The 23,094-nt window shown below is 30.6% G+C and overlaps 3 protein-coding genes across 3 annotated transcripts; 1 reads left to right on the top strand and 2 right to left on the bottom strand.

Annotated features, from left to right (window-relative positions):
* Positions 1–1,254: 1,254 nt before the first annotated feature.
* On the top strand, positions 1,255–1,694 carry BDBG_01133 (uncharacterized protein; the record flags this gene model as incomplete). Its single annotated transcript, XM_031720199.1, has 2 exons — positions 1,255–1,278; positions 1,319–1,694. 2 exons carry the CDS (start codon positions 1,255–1,257, stop codon positions 1,505–1,507), a joined length of 213 nt encoding a protein of 70 aa, XP_031576273.1. The 3' UTR covers positions 1,508–1,694.
* A 332-nt stretch (positions 1,695–2,026) lies between these two features.
* Positions 2,027–2,284, bottom strand: BDBG_01134 (uncharacterized protein; the record flags this gene model as incomplete). The annotated part of the gene is made up of 1 exon (XM_031720200.1): positions 2,027–2,284. The coding sequence occupies one exon, from the start codon at positions 2,282–2,284 to the stop codon at positions 2,027–2,029; it is 258 nt and encodes an 85-aa protein (XP_031576274.1).
* A 7,300-nt stretch (positions 2,285–9,584) lies between these two features.
* BDBG_01135 (uncharacterized protein) lies at positions 9,585–10,795 on the bottom strand (the record flags this gene model as incomplete). The annotated part of the gene is made up of 3 exons (XM_031720201.1): positions 10,695–10,795; positions 10,417–10,520; positions 9,585–9,620 (listed from the first exon to the last, which is right to left on the bottom strand). The coding sequence occupies exons 1-3, from the start codon at positions 10,753–10,755 to the stop codon at positions 9,585–9,587; spliced, it is 201 nt and encodes a 66-aa protein (XP_031576275.1). The 5' UTR covers positions 10,756–10,795.
* Between the last annotated feature and the right edge of the window lie 12,299 nt (positions 10,796–23,094).

The raw sequence follows: 23,094 nt of genomic DNA on the forward strand, positions 1-23,094 counted from the left end.
CTGTAACTTCGGTTGTAGTCCATTTCCAAAACCAAAAAAAGGTACGCAGTAACTTGCATCAATTCTCTCCACCATCGATGTTGCACTTAATGAGAACGGCGACCCAAGATGGAGACAAGACTGCAGAAGTCTGTAAAAGTCTGTTTTAGATTGAACCATCAGTTGGATATATTGTAAATTTTCCCTTGCCGATGTCCACCATGTGATGCAGTTCATGGGCATCGTGCCATGACCGGTATAGTGAATTTCGATATTTTGGCTTCTGAGAAGTGACTGAGGGCCGACTACATCCGGGGTTTCCCATTCAGGGCCGGATGAAACGGAATGAAGTTGATATGGAAGGAGAAAATGAGGACCAAGGCCGCTCTCTTCGCGGCCAACGTAACTTCGCTCGCGCCACATTTTTCAACCCGTGCCGGCTCACCAGGCCCCATCCAGAGTGCAAGGTCCGTTTCAAAGACGGCGTTGTCTTGTTTAAGTTCGGCAAAATTGGCATACTCCCTTCAAAGTGAGACCCCTCCACGGCAGGCCGGATAGGTTAGTCACGCATTTCATTTCGTATTCCACGATTATAGATATTAACAAATCTTTTCGGGCAGGTAGGTGATTCCGTTCGGAAAAACAGGATCATAGTACAGTTCTGGCCAGTAATTTGATTGCCAAGTGGGCTGCAAGTGGAGGCATCACTTCGTTAGCGTTCGGCAAGAGGAAATTTTTTGGCCAGTAACTACGCTGTACAGGGAATATTGTAGCTGCTCGTGTTCAGAAGATGGAAGAACTGAGAAAGGGGATTTTCAAAGACACCGAGACACCCCGACGCCAGTGCCTCTCATCGCCTGTCAAACGTTAACGGAGAAACAACATCGCGAACAAGATTTAGGGGATCTTGCAGAAGTAGCTCGATTTCAATCCTTCAATTAACTTGTAACTGACTTGCGAGCCGCGGGCACCATTGGATTTGGTACGTGTGATACGCTTGAGGATGAGAGCGTAAACAACCGCACCAAAAGGGATCAATCCTTCGAGTGGGGTGGGGGGAATACCCGTCTAGAATCCTTAGCATGCTCAGTTTAGCATTTGGGTTTCCGCATGGTAGCCCGTCCTCACGCTGCCCAAACACGGACAGAGGAAGTGGAATATATTTGAGAGAAGAAGAGAAAACGCTCCGTTGAGATGGCTACGAGGTGAAGGGGGGATTCATATCACGCGGGAATCACATCTGTTTCCTGCCCCAGGAATCGACAATTGACATTCATGGATGAACATGTAGCATCGATGGTAAGTCGGAGATGTCTTGCTTTTCACCTCGAATTAATAGCCGATTATGATATATTGCGATGTACGGAGTACTCCAAAGGCGGCTTGGTTTCCATTGGCACAGGGTCTCGACAAGAATTACGATGATGGCAGCGGCAGCAGGTTTCACCTGGCTTCAGGGCATCAACGCTCACCATTCTTGAGGACATTCCTCTTAAAATTGCAAAGTGTCATCGGTTCGCATGGATGATGGGACTGGCCAAACCGTTCCATGAACAGCCAAAAAGCGGAAAACAACGCTAGAAAGAGTCCTTCAAAGCGAGTGAGGCCTGAAAGTTTATCCGTGGGGAACGGCCTATCACCCAGGAATCCGCTTGCCAGGGGTTGCAGAATTATTGTCTAGGATATTCTGAGCCGGAGTCTTTCCCCTCGCAATAATGTTTTGAATCAGTCAGTGGCTCGCGTGCGGAGGAGTTACTACGGCCTGCGCTCGCTGTGATATTTGCTCACTTTTGGGTGACGAATCGATGATATTTCTCTGCATCCGGTCCACGCTAAAACTACAGATAGCCAGGGTTTAATTTATCTGCCGATCAAAGCTAGCCTAGCTGCCTATAGCGCTCGATCCCCTGGCATAGGACTCGGCCCTAATGTTAGGGTAAATATACCCAGAGAGTCGCCTGCATTTCTCCAGAAGTGTTCGGGTGCTCGCGGGGACACCTTTAAGTGCCTTTGGATGAAAACGGAGAACAATATTTTCCCCTAATATTTACCTCTCTGCCCAGGAGCAGAATGCTGTCAAATGCAGGCCAACCAAACTGGTGGCGAGTGCGAGCTCGGCAATTGTAATGTCTGGCACAAGCCTGCGGGGACAAGTAAGCCACTGGCCAAATTGCGATCCTTGGAGCATCAAGCCGATGCCTAAGGCTGAAGCTGCAGGCTCCAAGACGGAAACTTGCGCATCAAGAATCATCGGTGTTACCATATAGAGGTTATGTGAAGGTGGATTTGCTATGTTCAAACACATGTTTCTTGATGTTCTACCAAGGTCCTCAAATAACCACACACAGCTATCTTAGTCAGTATATGAAAGAGACATTTTTTCTATAATCTTCTTCTCTTTATTATAGAAAAACCAACTTTTCTATACAAAATGCTCTGTAATATGTAGACTGCTATGTGATTATGTCTGAGATCAGAATCAAACTTTACAGTTATTATATTATTTAAAGACATTACTTTTAATTACAGTTTATATTTATTATATTAATTTCAAATTACTTTATTTTAAATATTGAAGATTTCAGATTTACTTTTCAACTAAAAATTTAATTTCAAATAAAAAATATTTTTAAACTTTTTATTAAATTTTTTATTCTGATTTTATTATTGAGAATGATATTAAAATTATAAAATTATTTTTATTCATATAATATTATAATATAATAATTATTTGTTGAAAATTTAACAGAAAATATTATTAAATATCATTATTTTTTTAAAATTTAAACTAAAATAATTTATAATTTATATAATTAATATTAAATAATTAAAAATTAAAAATTAAAATTAAAATATTAAAATATTAAAATGAAAAAAATTATAATTTTAGATCTGTAGTATTTTTAAAATATTTATTTTTCGAAGTTTTTATAATATTAATTATTAACTGTATTTTTTATAATAAAAATAATACAGTTATAATAAATTATTATTTTATTACTATTTAATAAATAATCAGTATATATTTATATAAATAAATATAAATAATTAAAATATATATATTTAAAAAATATGATTAAAATAAACTCAGCTATTATTTAAATTATATTAAAAATAAAATACTGAAATTAATAATTTCTAGACTAATCATCAGAATTATAAATTTCATATTTAATCTTATTTAATCTAGTCTTATATATTTCTTGACATGAATTCTGCTGAGACTAATCATTAAAAAAACATGTAAAATAACTATATATCAGATCTCAAAATGAGATCATGACTTAAAAAAATTAAGAAAGTAATCTCATTTAATTTCATTTAGTCTTATTCTTAGTATAAAGTTACTATTTTTAGACATTTTAAGGTTTTTTTTAGACTATTTTTAATTTTTTAAAAAGTAATGCTTTTTGATAACACTCAAATGAGATTTAAAGTTATTTAAAGTAATAAAAATAATTTAAATTGAGAAGTGAAAATCATGATCTTATTTGAAAAATGTAATAAGAGTAGACAGTAAGTCTCACTGAAACAGTATAAAACTACTATCTAATGTTAAAACTGTGTAATGAGATCAGTTAAATTAATAATGAAATCATCAAATATTCTGATTCTGTGATTTGAAAGAACGTACGACCGTCGGATAATAACGCGGCCGCTTCCGAACTACTAGCGTACAAATGTAAAGGAGGGGCCATAGCAGCCACTAATTAATTTAGCGTATGATATTACAATATATAAGAAGTCGGCGTATGCCTGTAATCATATGCTGACTTAAGCAACCTTTGTACCATATCTGATAGCATGTCTAAAAAACCAGTGAGAAGTGCAGGCTTCTTCAGAGTGTGATAATTTCATCTATAAAGTGATTTATAGTTATCATGTCAGTGTGATTCTAGAATGTCTCAAAAGATAGTGTATGAAGAGTGATAAGTGAAAAAGCATCTAATTAATGCTGCTTTGCTTATTAAGAGAAAACTTCACACTCAGGTGAATATCATGTATACAAACAGATGAGATGTGAAAAAGAAAATGAGAGTGATGAATGAGATTCAAAGAAGTCTACTCTCTACTCAAAAGAAGAATAAAAGAGAGAGATGACTATCACTGAAGTTATACAATGATAACAGAAATTATATAATAATACAGTGATATAGTGATATAATAATACAGTGATATAGCAATATAATAATACAGTGATAATAATAGATATTATACAATTAATAAGAAAATCACTAAAATGAATATCTTTTCTAGCTGATATAAACAACATTCTTCTCTGCTATCTGAACTGAAAGATATACAGAATCTCTCAGAGAGTTTACTTAAAGTAGTAAGAAAAACAGCTGAGACTGCTGAACTGAAATTGAAGCTTTATATATATATAAGAATTCTAAATGAGATCAAGGCCTTGTATACACAGTGACAGACTGAGATAGAAGTTAAACAACAATTGATATTCACTGCAGATCAAGCATTTACTATGAAGAGCTTCACTGACATAATCATCATTATTAATAAGAATAGAGAAAATCAGATCTTAGACCTACAGTAGAAGATTAAATATTTATATAAATAAATAACTACACTGAATCTGAAGATCTTATCATGATTGTTTATAATCTCTTCAGAAGTGTATATATTATCAGAGATCACTGTACAGAATGAGAATCTGAGTATGAGATATATCAAGCTGAAAGATCTGTCAGAGTTATTAAGCTTTAATAATGACTGAAAAAATAATGCTGTAATCAGCTGACTAAGTCAGATATAATCATATTATCAGATTGAATATAAACTCATAAACAGGCAGTTAACAGAATTTTAACAAGTCTTAAAATCTGTCATATTTCTACATGAAAAAGCAAAGTTATTATGAATAACTGATAAAAAGATGAATCTCACAGACTCAGAGTAATATTCATTTTTATAAACATGAAATGAGTTTTTCAAATGAATCTTGTATAACTTTGAGAAAGTGAATATATAAGATAAGTATTATAAACACTTCACTGAGTGTAGATAAATAAGTAATCTTATATTATACTTCACACACTTCAGCTTATACTATTTTATATTGAATGAAGAGCTTTCAACATCTTTCTATTTACAGATCTTTATTCATAATCTTACATCTGAGTTGAGAGTGAAATGAAAATACTTAATTTTATAATCAGATATAGTGAAAGAAGCATACAATATTCTTATTATATAAGAATAAGTGAGTCAATTATAACAGAAAATACTGCAATTGAGTATATCTCAGTAAAGAATAGATAATCAGACTTCTATAACATAAGTTATATATCTGAATATGATAAATTTAGATCTGAATGTCATCACTAAAGCACTGAATTCTCTGAAAAAGAAATTCTCTGAGTGAAAACCTTGATATTATGAGTATTAAGCTTACTTCAACTGCAGATGTTAAAATTATAATATAAAAGATTACACTCAGCATGTACAGTCAAGAGAAGTAAGAAAGTCAAAAAACTAGCAGAATCAGTGAGCTCAGAGACACTCACTAATATTCTATAAAAAGTCTTTAAAGTGAAAGAGATGTCTGTGTTAGATGACTCTCTGAATTCTGTAAATATAAAGAGAAAGCAGGCTTCTGACTGAGATGTGAGTGAGAAAGTGAATGCTTATCTCAATATCTTGAGATCTGAAATGTTAATGTATAAGAGGCACTTAAGTAAGAATTGAGAGATGACTGTAAAAGTGTTAGTAAACACAGAAGCTTCTATATAATATATTAATAATTATATAATTCAAAGATTGAAAGAGGTTTATCAAGTGAAGAATCTCTGATATATAAGATTATCTGATAACTGATATTTAATATCATCTGTAAGAGTAAGAGTTCTCTTATACTTCAGAGAATAATCTTGCTATATTTAGATATAAGAGCTGCAGAACATGAAATATAATCTTATTCTCAGACTTAATTAGTTTCAAAGATTCAATCTGCAGATTCAATGACATACATGTTATATACAGTTAACTGATAGAAAGAAAACAGTTCATACAATTCTATCAACTGATATAAGAAGAACATTTCATGTCTCTGATATAGAAGAGTTAAATCTGCTTACACATTAATAAACAAAGAGAATGATTTACAAGATCTCATTTAAAAGTATTCTGTATATTATACAGGATCTAAAAGCAGAGAAAATTAAGATAAAAGATATACAGAAGAATAAGTATATAAAGAAGCTTCTGAAGAAGTATGAGAAGATCTTCTGAACAGATCTTTCATCAGAATTGCTACTGAAATAAGAATTTGTACATGAGATTGATATAGAGAATACAAAATCAGTCAATCAGAATATATACTCTCTGTCACAAATATATCTCAAAGAACAGAAGTGTCAGATCACAGACCTTCTAGAATGTAATCTCATATAATTCTCATCAAGTGTGTGAGACTTTCCAGTTCTATTCATAAAAAAGACAGATGAGAAGTGATAGATATATATTGATTATCAAGCACTTAACAAGCTTATGATCAAGAATGAATATTCACTATTATAAATTCAACAACAGTTGAATATGATTGAAAATATCTGATATCTATTAAAGATCAATCTTCTCTCAGAATACTAGCAGATTCATGTAGACAAACTGTCAGTTCTGTGAACTACATTTAATATACAATGAAAGAAGTTCAAATTTCTAGCAATGTTATTCAGTCTGATAAATGTACTCATCATCTTTCAAATAATGATGAATACAATTCTTTATAAACAGAATGAAATCTTATATCTTATATATCTCAATAATATTCTAGTCTTTTCAAACTCATATAATAAATATCTGAAGTATCTTGATAAAGTGCTTATAACTCTGGCAGAGTATAAGCTCTACACTAAATCAATCAAGTATATGTTTAAAACAGAAGAGTTGAAGTTCATAGAATATATAGTAAGTGATGACTGTATATATCTCATCTCAGAGAAATTGAATGTTATAGTGAATTAATTATGACTGAGAAATGTATACTATATACAACAGTTTCTTGAGTTGATCTCATATTACTATAGATTTATCAAGAATTTCATATAAATATCTGCATCACTCTCAGATCTCTTAAGAGAAATGAATACAAATCTGTGAAAGAAGAAGTTTTATTCAATCATCTGAAATACTGTGTGTGAAGAGGCTTTTCTCATACTGAGAAAACATGTAATAATATTCTCAGTACTTATTCAATCAGATTATGATAAACCTTTCTACATTGAGATGAATGCATCTGAATAAGCTATCAGAGATGCTCTTCTATAAATGAGTAAGAACAGCAAGCTGTACTCAGTGATGTATGATAGTAGAAAACTATTAGATACTGAGCTCAATTACTCAGTGTATGAAAAGGAATTGCTAGTAATCAAGCATATGCTGATGTTATGAAATAGATATATTGATAACAGACATACAATAACAGTGATCATGAATTACAAAAGCCTTGTCTATCTATAATTAATGATAAAACCTTTCAAATACTTAGCATATTGAATCTCAGAGTTTCAAGTGTATAATCTTCATATTAAATACTGAAAGAGATCAGACACTGTGATATCTGATACAATCAGTCACAGACCTGATTTTATAAGTGAGAGTTCTGTGAACCAGGTATAAGAGATATTCATGTTAAATACACTGAGAGAATGCAAGGAATCAGAATGAGTAAATATTATAATCTCTTACTTAAAGAATAGCAAGATGTCAGATAACAAGCATCTTATGAAAGTAGTAGAAGAGATGCTTTCAAACTTCAAGCTGAGAAAATTGAAAAATGACATTGTGCTTTACTGTGATCTAGAATATGTAGAAGCTCTCTATCTAGAATCTTCATTTAAATATAACTTGATAACTCACATATATAAGAAATTCAGTCACTTAGAAAGCCCTGAACTCATAAGTGTACTTAAATCAAGAGTATACTGACTAAGCATGGCTGAGGACATTCAGATATACACTTATAAGTGCCTGAATTATCAGGTTGTGAAAGAATCTAAGAAAGAGTTAGAATATAAGAAAGTATAATATCAGATAAAGTGTATAATACAACTGTTTAAACAATGAGAGATGAATCTCATAGACATATTACTATGAATACTAAATAAAAATTAATGAATAATCACTGCTATTAATTATGCTACTGACTGATCAGTTGTAAAAGCAGTTTCAGAGATAATAGAGAAGATGATAATAAAGTTTCTATATAATGAGATCTATGTTAACTATGAAATGCTGTGTGAGATTCTAACTGATAACAGTGTGAATCTCATAGAAGAAGCAGTGAGACATTTTATAAGCCAGTTATAGATAAGACATTGTAGAACAACATTATATCATCTGTAGATGAATGAGAAGATAAAACACTTGAATAAAATCTTAAGCAATATACTGATGAAATATCTAGTGAGTAAGCCTATGAGATTATGAGATAAATATCTTGATCAGACACTATTAATCACATGAATTCAGCAGTATGCAGTTACTAAGTATTTATTATTCTACCTGTTGTATGAATTGCATCCGCGCATCTCAGAGAATGCTTCAGAAAAGATGAGAGAGAAAACAATAGTTACAGACATGAAATCAAGATTGAAAGAGATTAGTTATATATATACAAAAGCTAATAAGTTACTTCTGAATCAAGCAATTCAATTGAAAAGAATACAAGACTTACTAGTTAAAGAATTAAGTCTCAAGATGAGAATATAAGTTCTTGTATATAATAAGAGTTCTGAGAAGTTTTAATCTAGATAATTTAAGTTATATAAAATACTTAAATCATATTCTCTGAGAATGTATGCATTGAAAGAATCAGAGAGACAGATCTTATACAACTTAATAAATAATTCATAACTTATGAAAGTAAAGATGTAAGATCTGAGTGAATTATAATTATTTACAGCACTATCATCAGTGTTGAAAAAGAAGAGACTTATAATTGAAAAGTCTTACAAAGTAAGAGAAATTATAGATGCTTATAAATCAGATGATCTCACTTATTTCAATCTTTTCATAATTATAAGAAAAGAATGAAAAGTAATAAAGAAATCAGATAAATATCACACTTTAATAAGTAATAAGACTGTAGTCAGTCATATAATAACACACAGCAGATAGTGAGTGTAATACAGTAAAGAGCAGTCTCAAAGCAGCAGACTTGTATATAAGTCAGATCACAGAAGAAAAAGAAATTCAGAGTTAAATTTAACTGTTTACATCAGTTTAATTGCAGAGATCACAGAGAATGAACTATCTGAAATATTTACAGATATATAAGACTAAGTTATCTTAATCTCTGAGAACACTCAGACATTAAGTGAGATTAGTTTTAATAAGCTATTCACTGTAGTGATCTGAGCAGGTGAAGAGAGACAGTATAATACACAGAGCAGAATTATAAAAGATAAAAGCTACTGAATCTAGTTACTGAACACTGTATTATATAGAGATTATATAAGAGTAGTAACTAGCAGATAAAGAAAAAGTATAAGAAAAGAAATAATGAATTAATCATTAACTGTAAGAGTCAGCTATAAAAGACAAATATTATTATATATATCTCATTCATTTTTATACATCACATGTTAATCTATTTTCAAAGTCATGTCATCTGAAAAACACTAAAAACAAAGAAAATCTCAAAACTCAAAATTTACAAGAAATTCAAGAGCTGTAAGTCACTCTTGTAATAACACTGTGTATATCTCTGATTTCTCTATTACTCTGTATATAACATTAATATCATTTATCACAAGATTAACTGAAATGCCAATATAGAAATGCATATGCATATGTATAGAGAAATTGAAGAAGAGTATAGAATCTGCAGAATCAGAAGTCAGAACAGAGAGAATGAAGATAAAAGAAACAGAAGAAGAAGAAAATACAGAATCAGATAAATAACAGTGAGAGTTATCTGAGACTGAACACTTACAACTCAGTGTATACACAATCTTTCTCACAGAGAAGAAAGAGAAAGTAATAGAAAAAGCTTAAGAGCAGAAGAGAGTAGTCTCAGTGATGTTATCATCTTTAATCAGAATGACCTCTGACATCAGAGCAACTAAGAATTATTATTAGTATATGAAAATCATAAAATCAGAGATAAGAACAGTTACTGAATGAACACTCACTGACCTTAGAGTTGTACATGTAATTACAACACACACAAGGCTCCTCAGAAAGAGAGAGAGAGACATGAGAGAATGCAGAAAGCAGAACACAGCATGTGAACAGCTTATTCTCACAATGACATTTCAGACAAGGTGTACAAGCCTCATGCCTGCAGGTGTAAAAGAGAATGACATCCATGTTCCTGTTTCTGAAAACACAGATATCTTTTGCCTGCACCACAAAGTCAGATGACAGATATCAGAGAATAGGCCAATACAGATCTATCATTCTGAAGGAATTCACCAGAGTGGATGTCCCTGCAATGTTGAACTTTACAGTCATAAAAAGCTTCTTGGTGTCTGTGGACACCATGACTTCGTGCACAGCAAAACCCATAACGATTTCCCCTAAGAACAGGAAAATCAGCGTCAGAAAGAAAACACGATCAGAAACCCGCTGAGAAGGAAACGGTCGAGGGCGTATGAGAAGGTGGAGAAGGTGTGCCATCCATGGTAGTACGTTCTGGCGATTGTTAGAAGATAAACAAGTCCTGGCCACATTCCACAACGCGTTACACTTACTGCTAACGAACTGCCCGGTATGGGCACTACGAGGACGCTTGTTGTGGGAACAGGGGGCCATCGCCAGGAACGCGTACGACGTGATAGGTGGACAGATGGAAAGAATTGGACAGGAGGAGGGGTAGGAATCTTGGATGAGATGGTGGCGTTCGATGATGACGATGATGGAGATGATGGTTGGAGGATGGGAAAAGTTAGTGAATGAGTGGTGTAATATAGTGAAAGTTTCTTTGTGAGGGCGTACGCGGGACGCTAGCCGAATCAGGGATAGGCCACATGATTGCGAAACACTAGTGGCGAGCTAATCCGCATGAGGCTAGAGTGTATGACATGGTCACATGGGCGTGACCGAATCTGGTGGGGGAGGATGTGGTTCGGAAGAACGTACGACTGTCAGATAATAACGCGGCCGCTTCCGAACTACTAGCATACAAATGTAAAGGGGGGGCCATAGCGGCCACTAATTAATTTAGCGTACGATATTACAATATATAAGAAGCCGGCGTACGCCTGTAATCGTACGCTGGCTTAAGCAACCTTTGTACCACAATTCTGATCTCAGACACGGTTACACAATCAGTCTAATAATTTCTCTCATTGATTTTAGAAATAAAATATAATAAAAATAATCTTAAAAAATATAAAATTTACTGATTTCTGATAAAAATAAATTTTACAGAGAGACTCTATTTATTTTTATAATATTAAAAATTAAGTGTTATTAAAAAGTGTTATTTTTATACAATATATATATATTTATTTCAGTGATTTATACTTTATAATAAAGAAGTTTCTGAAGTAATTAATTATTATTATAAAAAGTTAACCGCTATATAATCTTTTATAAAAGCTTGTAATCACTGATTATATAAATCAACAGCTGTAGTAAGTATGTAAGAGTGAAAGTAATTAGTCTGTAAAAGAGACAATCTGATATTTCTTTTAACTATTATTATTATTATTATTATTATTATTATTATTATTATTATTATTATTATTATTCTTTAATTATAGATGTATACAGTCAGAGACTATAACATCTATCTGAAAACTTTTAATTCTCAGAGTTTTTCTAATATCTATAAAGTCTGTAAAAGGCCTATACTGAATAGATCAGTATAATATTAATAGGTCTTATATAACAAAGAGAAAAATATTAAAGAAGGAAAAGAAAGAGAAAGTGTAGAAATTAATAATCAGAGTGAATATTTATATACATATGTGATAATATATGCAGTGAAGCTTCAGAGCAGAAGAATCTATACACATTCATAGCAGCTAAGAATTGATGATTAAGAATGGCTGAGAATCAGAGTGTATGTATTCAATAGTGAAACAGAAGAATCTATGAAGTGTAATAGAATAGTTTATATAATTGATTAGGTGCAGCCTGTCACATTAGTCTCTCTCTTTCAGAAGTAGTTCTCATCAGTCAAGAGCTGCTGTTTCAGATAACATGAAACTCAGAGTTCAGATCAGTTGATTATAGTTAACTCATTTTATAAGATATTATCAGCTGCAGCTGTGAGATCTCTTATTAAGAATATTCTCAATCTCTCACTTAAGCTTATTATCTTCTTCTATGATGTCTGATGACTGTCAGTTAGAAGTCAGTTGAGAAGAGAACAGATTGATAGCAGTGCAGTGAAGTAAGCTTGTGTAAAATACATTATAAATCTCTGATAATATATCAAGATAATAGTTATAACTATCTAGAACTTCTATCACTTTATACTTGATGTAATGATAATCTAGTGTATGAGATGAATATGTGATTTATATGTTCTTAAGATTCAATTATATCAGATCTTCTATCTTATATTATTCAGTGAGATCTCAGTGAATATTGATTTAATTCTCTTAATCTTATTTCACAGTTATCATGAAGGCCTCTGCTCAATTGTGAGCATCTCAGAGCTTTATTACTATATTATCAGCAATCTGAATTAGACTGCAGAGGTTTAGTATGAACTGTGTAATCTCTAGAAGATTCAACACTTTTATATGATATTCATGTGTAAGAAAGAACAGACTTACATCTGTTAAAACAGTATCTTGATTATTAATAGTAATCTCTGTATATAGAAGAAGATTATATCAATTATCTTATAAGTAATTACAGAACTTACAGAGATAATTCTTCACAGTCTGAATTATTCATTCTAATATATTATCAATCTCAGAGTGATAAACAGTTGATAAATAACATATAATCTTAAGAACTTGATAGATTCTTATTTAAAGAGTGCTTATGAATTGATGACTCTGATCTGATACTATAGATCTTGATAATTCATGTATCTGATAGAATGAGCTCTGTAGAAAAGCTTTAATAACTTGTTCAGTATTCATCTTATTACAAGATTTCAATATTACATCTTTGCTCAGTCAATTCATGATGATCAGAATGTTTCTATAACTCTTACTCTCAGATAGATTAATAGTGAAGTTAATTACTACATCTTATCAGATTCTATCAGAGATATTGAGTGATTTTAATAGATCTTTTCTATAATTCTTTCATGAGATAATAGAAGAACAGTGATTGCAGTTTCAGATAAGGCATCTGATACTGTTTGATATCTCAGATTAGTAGAACTCTCAGAAGATCATTCTATACAGTTGTTCACAGCCTGAATAACTGATTATATACAAATCATGTATCTCTTACATTATCTGAGTGTGTAAGAGTTCAGAGTGAGAGACTCAGTGTTGTTCACAGAATTATAAAGTGTTATTATCATTAATTAAACATTCTGAGATATCAGTTCTTATATGTAGTTCTGAAGAGAATTGAGATACTTCTTAATATACTACTTCAGTGAGAGTCTGAAGAAGTTCATCTGTCTGAGCTGCTGTATGCCACAGTTCATTCAGTGTAGAAGAAGTGAAGATATCAATAGCAGTTCTAACTGAAGAAGCATGTATAGTTCTAATCAGAAAAGCATGTATAGTATCATGAACTGTTTCATTTTAATCAACTAGTATCTTTGAATTCAAGAGCTGATGCTCTCAGTTCATTCAGTGAGTATCTGTTATATTAAATGATATATCTTACTCTTATTATGAGAGAGTATCTGTCATCAAGTTCTGACTGTCAGAACAGTAGTGTATTGTAAAATGAAAGCAGCTTAAGAACTCAGATTATTGCATCTGTTATTCAGTGAGTTTACAGATAGTTATGAAGTATTTAAGATTCTTATAATTTATAATTATCTCAAATTCAGAGATATTTTGAAGTTCAGAGTTTCATTCTTCTAAATAACATATAATTATGAGAAGTTTCTTATCATAGATCTCATAATTGCATTCAGCAGAACTCAGTTTCTTAGATATGAAGACACATAATTGTAGAACATCTTCATCATTATATTATAATATCACTTCTTCTATCATATAGTCAGAGAAATTAATCTTAACAACTATCTTACAATCAGAATCAAATATTATTAGTAAAGAGATATTAATGAATATCTTCTTCATCTGTATAAATGCAGCTTCAGTATCTGCTGATTATTGAAATACTGAGTTCTTCTTAGTGAGGTCTGTAAGTGATCTTGTGATATCTGAGAAGTTTTGTATAAATTACTGATAGAAGTTAGTGAATTCAATGAAGCTTCATACATCTTTCACAGTATATAAAGCTTCTCATTTGAGAATGACAGAGATCTTCTCAGAATTCATTTGAATCTTCTTACCAGCTTCTATGATGAAACCTAAGTATTTAGTACTCTTAACTTTGAAATCACACTTATCAATATCAATTAATAGTTCTACTTCTTGTAGTTATTATAATACTCTTTACACATACTCTTGATATTCTTTTCTGAATTCATCAGTGAAGATGAGAATGTTATCTAGATAAGCAGATATAAACTTATTAAGAAAATCTTAAAGTGCTCAGTTGATATACTTCTGAAATATACTGAGAGTGTTAGGTAGTTCAAAGAGTGTGACTATTCATTCAAAGAGATTATAATGTGTTTGAAATGCTGTAAGCTATTCATCTTCTTCAGTGATATGAATCTTATGAAATGTGATGATAATATCTAACTTTATAAACTATTGAGCTCATCTGATCTGTGCTAGAGATTCATTAATAAGAGATAAGAGATATCAATCTTTCTTTATCAATCTGTTCAGACCTCAGTAGTTCACACAGAATCAGAGTTCTTCATCTGACTTCTTTACAAAGAGAATAGAAGCTGCAGTGAAAGAGTTACTAATATATATAAATTTCTTATCTAACAGATTATTAAGTGTCTTTCAGAGAAGAAGAAGTTCATCTTAAGATATATTATAAAGAGAGTCTTATAATAATTCAGAGTTCTTGCTATTCTTCTTTTTTAACTTAATACTGTGATTCACTCCTGAACCTTGTAAGAGAGATAGATTTATAGCATTATTATCTTGTTAAAAGACATCTAGATATTCATGATATTATTGAGAGAGTTTTGTATAAGAATCTGTTATTATAATGTGAGATAACTTTTCTAGAGTCTTTTTAATATCAGTCAGACTAACAGAATAGATTGATACATGATTCTGCTATTAACAATTCTTTCAGTGACTTCTTTTTCTGAGCATTTCATAGGTGTTGACAGAGATCTGTGTCAGATTCATAGTCTTGTAAATGTCATCTGTGTGAATTCTATTATTGTTAGAGAATATCAAGCTTCTGTTTTAAGTATTCAATAATATGCCTTGTTCAGATAGCTAGACAAGTTCTAATATAAGATTATAATCAAGATTATCAACTTCATATGCATAGATATCTTCATATTAATGTTCTCTCATATCTATGATCAGCTTCATCATGTAATAAGTACAAATGTCTTTTAAATCATCAAATTCTGTGAGGAGTCAGAGTCTTGATAAGAGAATATACTGAAGATTATAATGTTTTATAACTGAAGATTTTATCATTGTATAGTGACATAGACTGCTGTCTATCATGACTTTCATATTATACATGTTATCAATCATAGTAGATATAAGAATTGCATTCATTGACATTTTCTTTTTAAATTATTATTATCTGATCTCTTCAAGCTTCTGTTTACAAATTTGAACAGGAGCTAATCTTTTCTCTGTTTTATTGAGATATTCTTGTAGTTATCTTCTGAATCTTTCTTCACTGCAATGTAGTTGATATGGACAGGCACTGATTCATTCTTTGAATGAGAAGACACTGATCTTTCTCTTGATTGAGAAGATGCCAGTCTTTCTCTTGAGTGTGAAGACACATAGATTAATCAGCAGTTGAAAGTGATGTGTTCTAATTAGTTACAGTTAATGCATACTTTATATTAATGTTGATCAGTGACTTCTTCAGAAGTGATCTCAGGAATTTGAAAGCCTGTTTGAATGGTAAAGACTCTTGCTTATGTGTAAACATTTGAGTCTACTCAATTCATGGCATCTGCATCATTGTTATTCCTCAGCATGAGTGTATAAGTTACTGAAGTGTAATGTCTTCTATCACTGTTCTATATACTCTTGAGCTTGATAAGACAGTTATTTATTGTTCAGAGCTGTGTGCAGAAGCCTTCATAAGTCTGGTCTTTATCTACACTTATAAGAGTCTGTAAGAGTTTGAAAGTTAATATCTTCTTAAGCATGCTAATCTTCATTTAATTCTTTCAAGATTGACTATCTGCTTCTAGAATCTTGATATTGAAGTCAGGAATGAATGTTATAAGAGAAGTGTTTCTCTGTCAGATGCTCTGTAATCAATCTAATACTTTCTGTTATATAGCAGTGTCTTGAAACAGAATATCAAGATATTTCATGATATTATCAGATGTTTATAACACTGATTCACATACTTTCATTCATGAATAAAACTTCTATTTTGTGTGATCTTTCAATCATTCATTGATATATCAATCTTGATTAATTAATGAACTGATGACATCTTCATCTACACTCAGTTTCATGAGCATTTTCATTCTCTATGATGAGTAGAGAGTGAGATCAGAAGTATTGAAATATGTGAGAGTATCTAAGTGTTCTTTCAGTGCTTTTGTATTCAATTCTGTAGATGTTGAAATTACATGAGTTAATTGTTGAATCTCTTTGTATTGATATTGTTGAGTTGCATGTATATCAGCTATTTATTGTTATTATAGTTTCAACATTACTCAGAGTCACTGTAGCACTGCATCTATACTTGTGTTTAAGAGTTCTCTCATATTATTGTTAGATATGATTATATTGTTTATCAGATGTATGATATCTGTGAAATCTGAAGAAGTGTAATTATATGAATATCTCATATATCTGAGTATCAGAACTCTCAGGTCTTTCACTGACATTCTCTTTTATAAGATCTTATTGCAGAGTCAGAATAACTGATGAGCAAGCTTCTATCTGAGAACTCAGTGTTCAGTTAACTGTTTGACTGTTTCTCTATTTCTTACACATTGTTACACATTCAGATATCTCTTGATAAATAATTGTTTCTAATGAGAAGATAATACATGAATAATTGTTTTCTAATAAGAAGATGATGAACATTTTTCTAGTGTAAGAGGTCTACACTGAATAGATCAGTATAATATTGATAGGTCTTATATAACAAAGAGAAAAACATTAAAGAAGGAAAAGAAAGAGAAAGTATAGAAATCAGTGATCAGAGTGAATATTTATACACATATATGATAATATACACAGTGAAGCTTCAGGGTGGAAGAATCTATACATGTTCATAGCGGCTGAGAATCGGCGATTGAGAATGGCCAAGAATCGGGGCATATGTGTTTGATAGTGGAACAGAAGAATCTATGAAGTGTAACAGAATAGTCTATATAATTGATCAGGCGTAGCCCGCCACAAGTCAACTATTATACATTTATTAATTTCAGATATGTAAAATCAGAAAATTTCAGCTCAGAATATAAAAACTCTTTATAAATTACAGTATTTTAACACCTTCTGATACTTTGAAATTATTTAGAAATATTATAACAAAAGAAAAGAGAACAAAGTCTTAAAGATAGATATATTAAATAAGTAGATGAAAAAGAACAGAAAAGAAAAAGTAAAATAAAGAGAGATTATAATAAAATAAAAATATTAAAAGATAGTATATAGCTGTTTTAACAGACTATATCTAATCAATTTTCATCTCTTCATATTCAGACATTTCTGAATTCAGTTATTTTCTTATAGCTGCTTAAGTTTCTGATAGAAAGTCTATTAAGTATTTAATTTCTGTCTCAGTTAAGAATAAGAATCTTATATTTAATTAATTTAAATTATACTTCTCTTTCAACCTGACTCTGAAACTATTGTATAATACACAATGTATTATAATATACTCAGAATTTTCATTTGTATTACAGAATAAGCATTCTGTTGAATCAAATCTATTATTAAATCTTTGTATATAAGATTTGAAATAATCATGTTCTAGTTTCAGCTGAATTATAGATGAGAATATTTTCTTTTTACATTTAATTAAACAAGATTTTCACTTAGATTTTATTTCAAATTGTGATGTGTGATTCAAAGATTGCTTAAGTCAGTGTATGATTACAGGCATACACTGGCTTCTTATATACATTATCTAAATTAATTAGTGGCTGCTATGGCCTCTTTACATTCATAAGCAAGTTCAGAAGCGGCTGTGTTATTATCTGACAGTTATATATTCTTTCAAATTACATTCTTTCTTATCAGATTCAGTCACACTCATGTGATCATAATATACACTCTAGCTTCATACAGATTAGCATATTACTAGTGTTCATAATCATGTAATCTATCTCTGATTCAGCTAGTATCTTATATACACTCTCACAAAGAAACTTTCACTATATTATATTACTTATTTACTCACTTTTCTCATTCTTCAATCATCTTCTCTCTCATTGTCATTATTAAATGTCACTATCTCATTCAAGATTTCTGCTTCTTCTTCTGTTCAACATCTTCTATCTGTTATTTATCTATTACATTGTATGTGTTTCTGATAATGACTCTCTGTTTTCATAACAAGTGTTCTTGTAGTGCTTATACTGAGCAGTTTATTAACAGTAAGTGTAATACATTGTGAAACATGATTAGAACTTGTTTTTCTTCTAACAATTATCAGAATAAACTATTATAAATGACATATCTTCTTTATCTTCTTATATGTCTCTGACTCTCTTTTCTTCAGCAGACATTTAATCATGTTTTTCTAATCATGTTTTCTGATTGTTTTGTATAACTGCAGATACTGATATATTTGTTTTAATTTGTATAGAATCTTCATGTGTTGACAGATCTGCATTCACTAATAATTATGATCTCAATGTTGAATTATTAATTGAGAACTTGAAGAATATAATAATGAAGAAATTATCTGTATTATATATGACTGAGTCTCTCACATTCTCTTCTACCTCTTCTGCTACTTCTTTCTCTGCTGCTTTCTTCTCTGTTTCTTTCTCTATCACTCTCTCTTAATCTTCTACACTTGTCCCTGTGTCTGGTTCTCTCGCTCTCACTATCTCTGTTCTTATAACCTCTACTCTCACTACTTCTGCTTCTGCCGCTGTCTTTATTACTAGCTCTCTCTGTTTCAAGAAAATATTATATAGACTCAGTGAATTACATTTCTCAGTATATATACTCTTACTCTTCTTATCAACTTCTAAAATAATTTATTATATAAAGACTGTGTATAATACAATTATCTGAAGCTCAGTCACAGACACTGATTATTATATTCATTTTAAATATTCATGATAAGATAATTATTCATTCATATCAGAGAATCACTCTCTCTCTTAATAGTATTAAGATTATAAGTCTTTTTCTTTTTCATCTTTTTCTTCTGATACTGATTTTTCTATTCTTAGAGAAAATTATTATAAGTTTTATTATGTACAAAGTTATAATATTCACAGATATTAAGAAACTTTTTATAACTGTTAAATTCAATATTGCAGATATATCTACTCTGATGAATATCTTCAGAATGATTAACTTATATCAGTCTATTCTCTGATATTTATCATCTGACTTCATAGTGCAGATGAAGAATATTTATGTTTTCAGAAATGAAAATATAAATATTGTACTCTTTTACACTTATAGATATGAGACTTATACACTCTGTCTGAGATGTTATTATGAGAATGAGCTGTTCATATACTGTATTCTACTTTCTGTATTTCTCTGTATCTCTCTCTCTCTTTCTGAGAAGCCTCATGCATGTTGTAATTATATGTATAACTCTAAGATCAGCAGGTGTTCATTCAGTAACTGTTCTCATCTCTGATTTTACAGTTTTCATATACTAATAATGATTCTTAGTTGCTTCAGTGTCAGAGATCATTCTAATTGAAGATAATTACATTACTGAGACTACTTTCTCTTATTTTTAAGCTTCTCTCATCACTTTCTCTCTCTTCTCTGTGAAGAAGATTATACATACACTGAGTTATAAGTGTTTAGCTCTGAGTGACTTCTGCTGTCATTTATTCAGTTCTGCATTTTCTTCTTCTTTTATTTCTTTTATCTTCACTCTCTCTGTTCTGGCTTCTGATTCTACAAGTTCTATGCTCTTCTTCAATTTTTCTACACATATGTATACACATTTCTATATTGACATTTCAGTCAATCTTGCTATAAATGACATTAATGTTATACATAGAGTGATAGAGAAATCAGAGATATATGTGATATTGTTACAAGAGCAGCTTACAGCTCTCAAATTTCTTACAGATCTCAAGTTTTAAGATTTTCTTTATTTTTAACATTTTTCAGATGATGTGATGTTGAAAATAGATTAAATATGTGATATATAAAAATGAATAAGATGTGTATAATAATATTTATCTTTTATAACTAACTTCTACAGTTGATAATTAATTCATTATTTCTTCTCTTTTCTTACACTTTTTCTTTATCTGCTAGTCACTACTCTTATATAATCTCTATATAATACAGCATTCAGTGACTAGGTTCAGCAGCTTTTATCTTTTATAATTCTATCTTATACATTATACTGTCTCTCTTCATCTGCTTAAATCACTACAGTGAACAGCTTATTAAAACTAATCTCATCTGATCTCTGAGTGTTCTCAGAGATTGAGATAACTTGATCTCATATATTCATGAATGTTTCAGATGATTCATTCTCTGTAATCTCTGTGATTGAACTGATATAAACAGTTAAATTCAACTCTGAATCTCTTTTTCTTCTATAATCTGACTCATGTATAAGTCTGCTACTTTGAGACTGCTCTTTATCATGTTATATCTACTATCTGTAGCATGTTATCATACAATCAGCTACAGTCTTATCACTTATTAAAGTATAATGTTTGTCTGATTTCTTCATTTCTTTTTATTCTTTTCTTATAATTATGAAGAGATCAGAATAAGTAAGATCATTTAATTTATAAGCATCTATGATTTCTCTTACTTCATGAGATTTTTTAATTATAAGTTTCTTCTTTTTTAACACTGATAATAGTACTGTGAATAATTATAATCTGCTCAGGTCTTGCATCTTCATCTTCATAAGATATGAATCATTTATTAAGTTATATAAGATCTGTTTCTCTGATTCCTTCAATGTGTAAGTTCTCAGAGAATATGATTTAAGTATTTTATATAGCTCAAATCATCTAGATTGAAACTTCTCAGAACTCTCATTGTATATGAGAACTTATATTCTCATCTTGAGACTTAATTTCTTAACTAGTGAGTCTTATATTCTTTTTGATTGAATTGCTCAGTTCAGGAGTAACTTATTAACTTTTATATATGCATGACTGATCTCTTTCAATCTTGATTTCATGTCTGTAACTGCTGTGTCTACAACTGTTGCATCTGCAACTATTGTTTCTGCTGTGTCTGCAACTGATGCATCTGCAACTGCTGTTCTCTCTCTCATCTTTTCTGAAGCATTCTCCGGGATGCGCGGATGCAATTCATACAACAGATAGAATGATAAATGCTTGAAAACTGCATGCTGTTGAATCTGCATGGCTAATAGCATCTGTCTGAGATATTCATCTCATAGTCTCATAGACTTACTCACTAGATATTTCATCAGTATGTTATTCAAGATTTTATTCAAGTATTTCATCTTTCTGTTTATCTACAGATGATATAGTGTTGTTCTACAATGTCTTATCTATAACTGACTTATGAAATGTCTTACTGCTTCTTCTACAAGGTTCACATCATTATCAGTTAGAATCTTATACAGTATTTCATACTTAATATAGATTTTATTATATAGAAACTTTATTATTATCTTCTCTATCATCTCTGAAACTGCTTTTATAACTGATCAGTCAGTAGTATAATCAATAGCAGTGATTATTTATTAATTTTCATTTGATATTCACAGTAATATATATATGAGATTTATTTCTTATTGTTTAAACAGTTGTATTATACACTTTATCTGATATTACACTTTCTTACATTTTAACTCTTTCTTAGATTCTTTCACAATCTGATAATTCAGGCACTTGTAAGTATATATCTAAATATTCTTAATCATACTTGGTCAGTACACTCTTGATTCAAGTATACTTATGAGTTCAGAACTTTCTAAGTGACTGAATTTCTTATACATGTGAGTTATTGAGTTATGTCTAAATAAATATTCTAGATAGAGAGTTTCTGCATATTCTAAATTACAGTAAAGCATAATATTATTTTTCAATTTCCTTAGTTTAAAGTTTAGAAGCATCTCTTCTATTACTTTTATAAGATACTTATCATCTGATATCTTACTATTCTTTAAGTAAGAGATTATTACATTCACTCATTCTGATTTCTTACATTCTCTTAGTATGTTTAATACAAACTTTTCTTATATCTGATTCACAGAACTCTCACTCATGAAATCAGGTCTGTAACTAATTACATCAGATATCACAGTATTTAATTTCTTTCAGTATTTAATATGTAGATTATACACTTGAAACTCTGAGAGTTAATATACTAAGTATTTGAAAGATTTTATTATTAATTATAGATAGATAAGACTTTCATAATCTATAATCACTGTTATTGTATATCTGTTGTTAATATATCTATGTTACAATGTCAGTATGTGCTTGATCACTAGCAATTTCTTTTCATACACTGAGTAATTGAGCTCAGTATCTGATAGTTTTCTATCATTCTATATTATCAGATGCAGCTTGTCATTCTTACTCATCTGTAGAAGAGTGTCTCTGATAGCTCATTCAAATACATTTATCTTGATATAGAAAGATTTATCACAATCTGATTAAATAAATACTGAGAATGTTATTATATATTCTCTCAGTGTGAGAAAAGTCTCTTTATATATAGTATTTCAGATAATTGAATAAAACTTCTTCTTTTACAGATTTGTATCTGTTTCTCTTAAGAGATCTAAGAGTGATATAGATATTTA

The sequence above is a fragment of the Blastomyces gilchristii genome (assembly GCF_000003855.2).
Source record: "Blastomyces gilchristii SLH14081 genomic scaffold supercont1.2, whole genome shotgun sequence".
NCBI lineage: Eukaryota > Fungi > Ascomycota > Eurotiomycetes > Onygenales > Ajellomycetaceae > Blastomyces > Blastomyces gilchristii.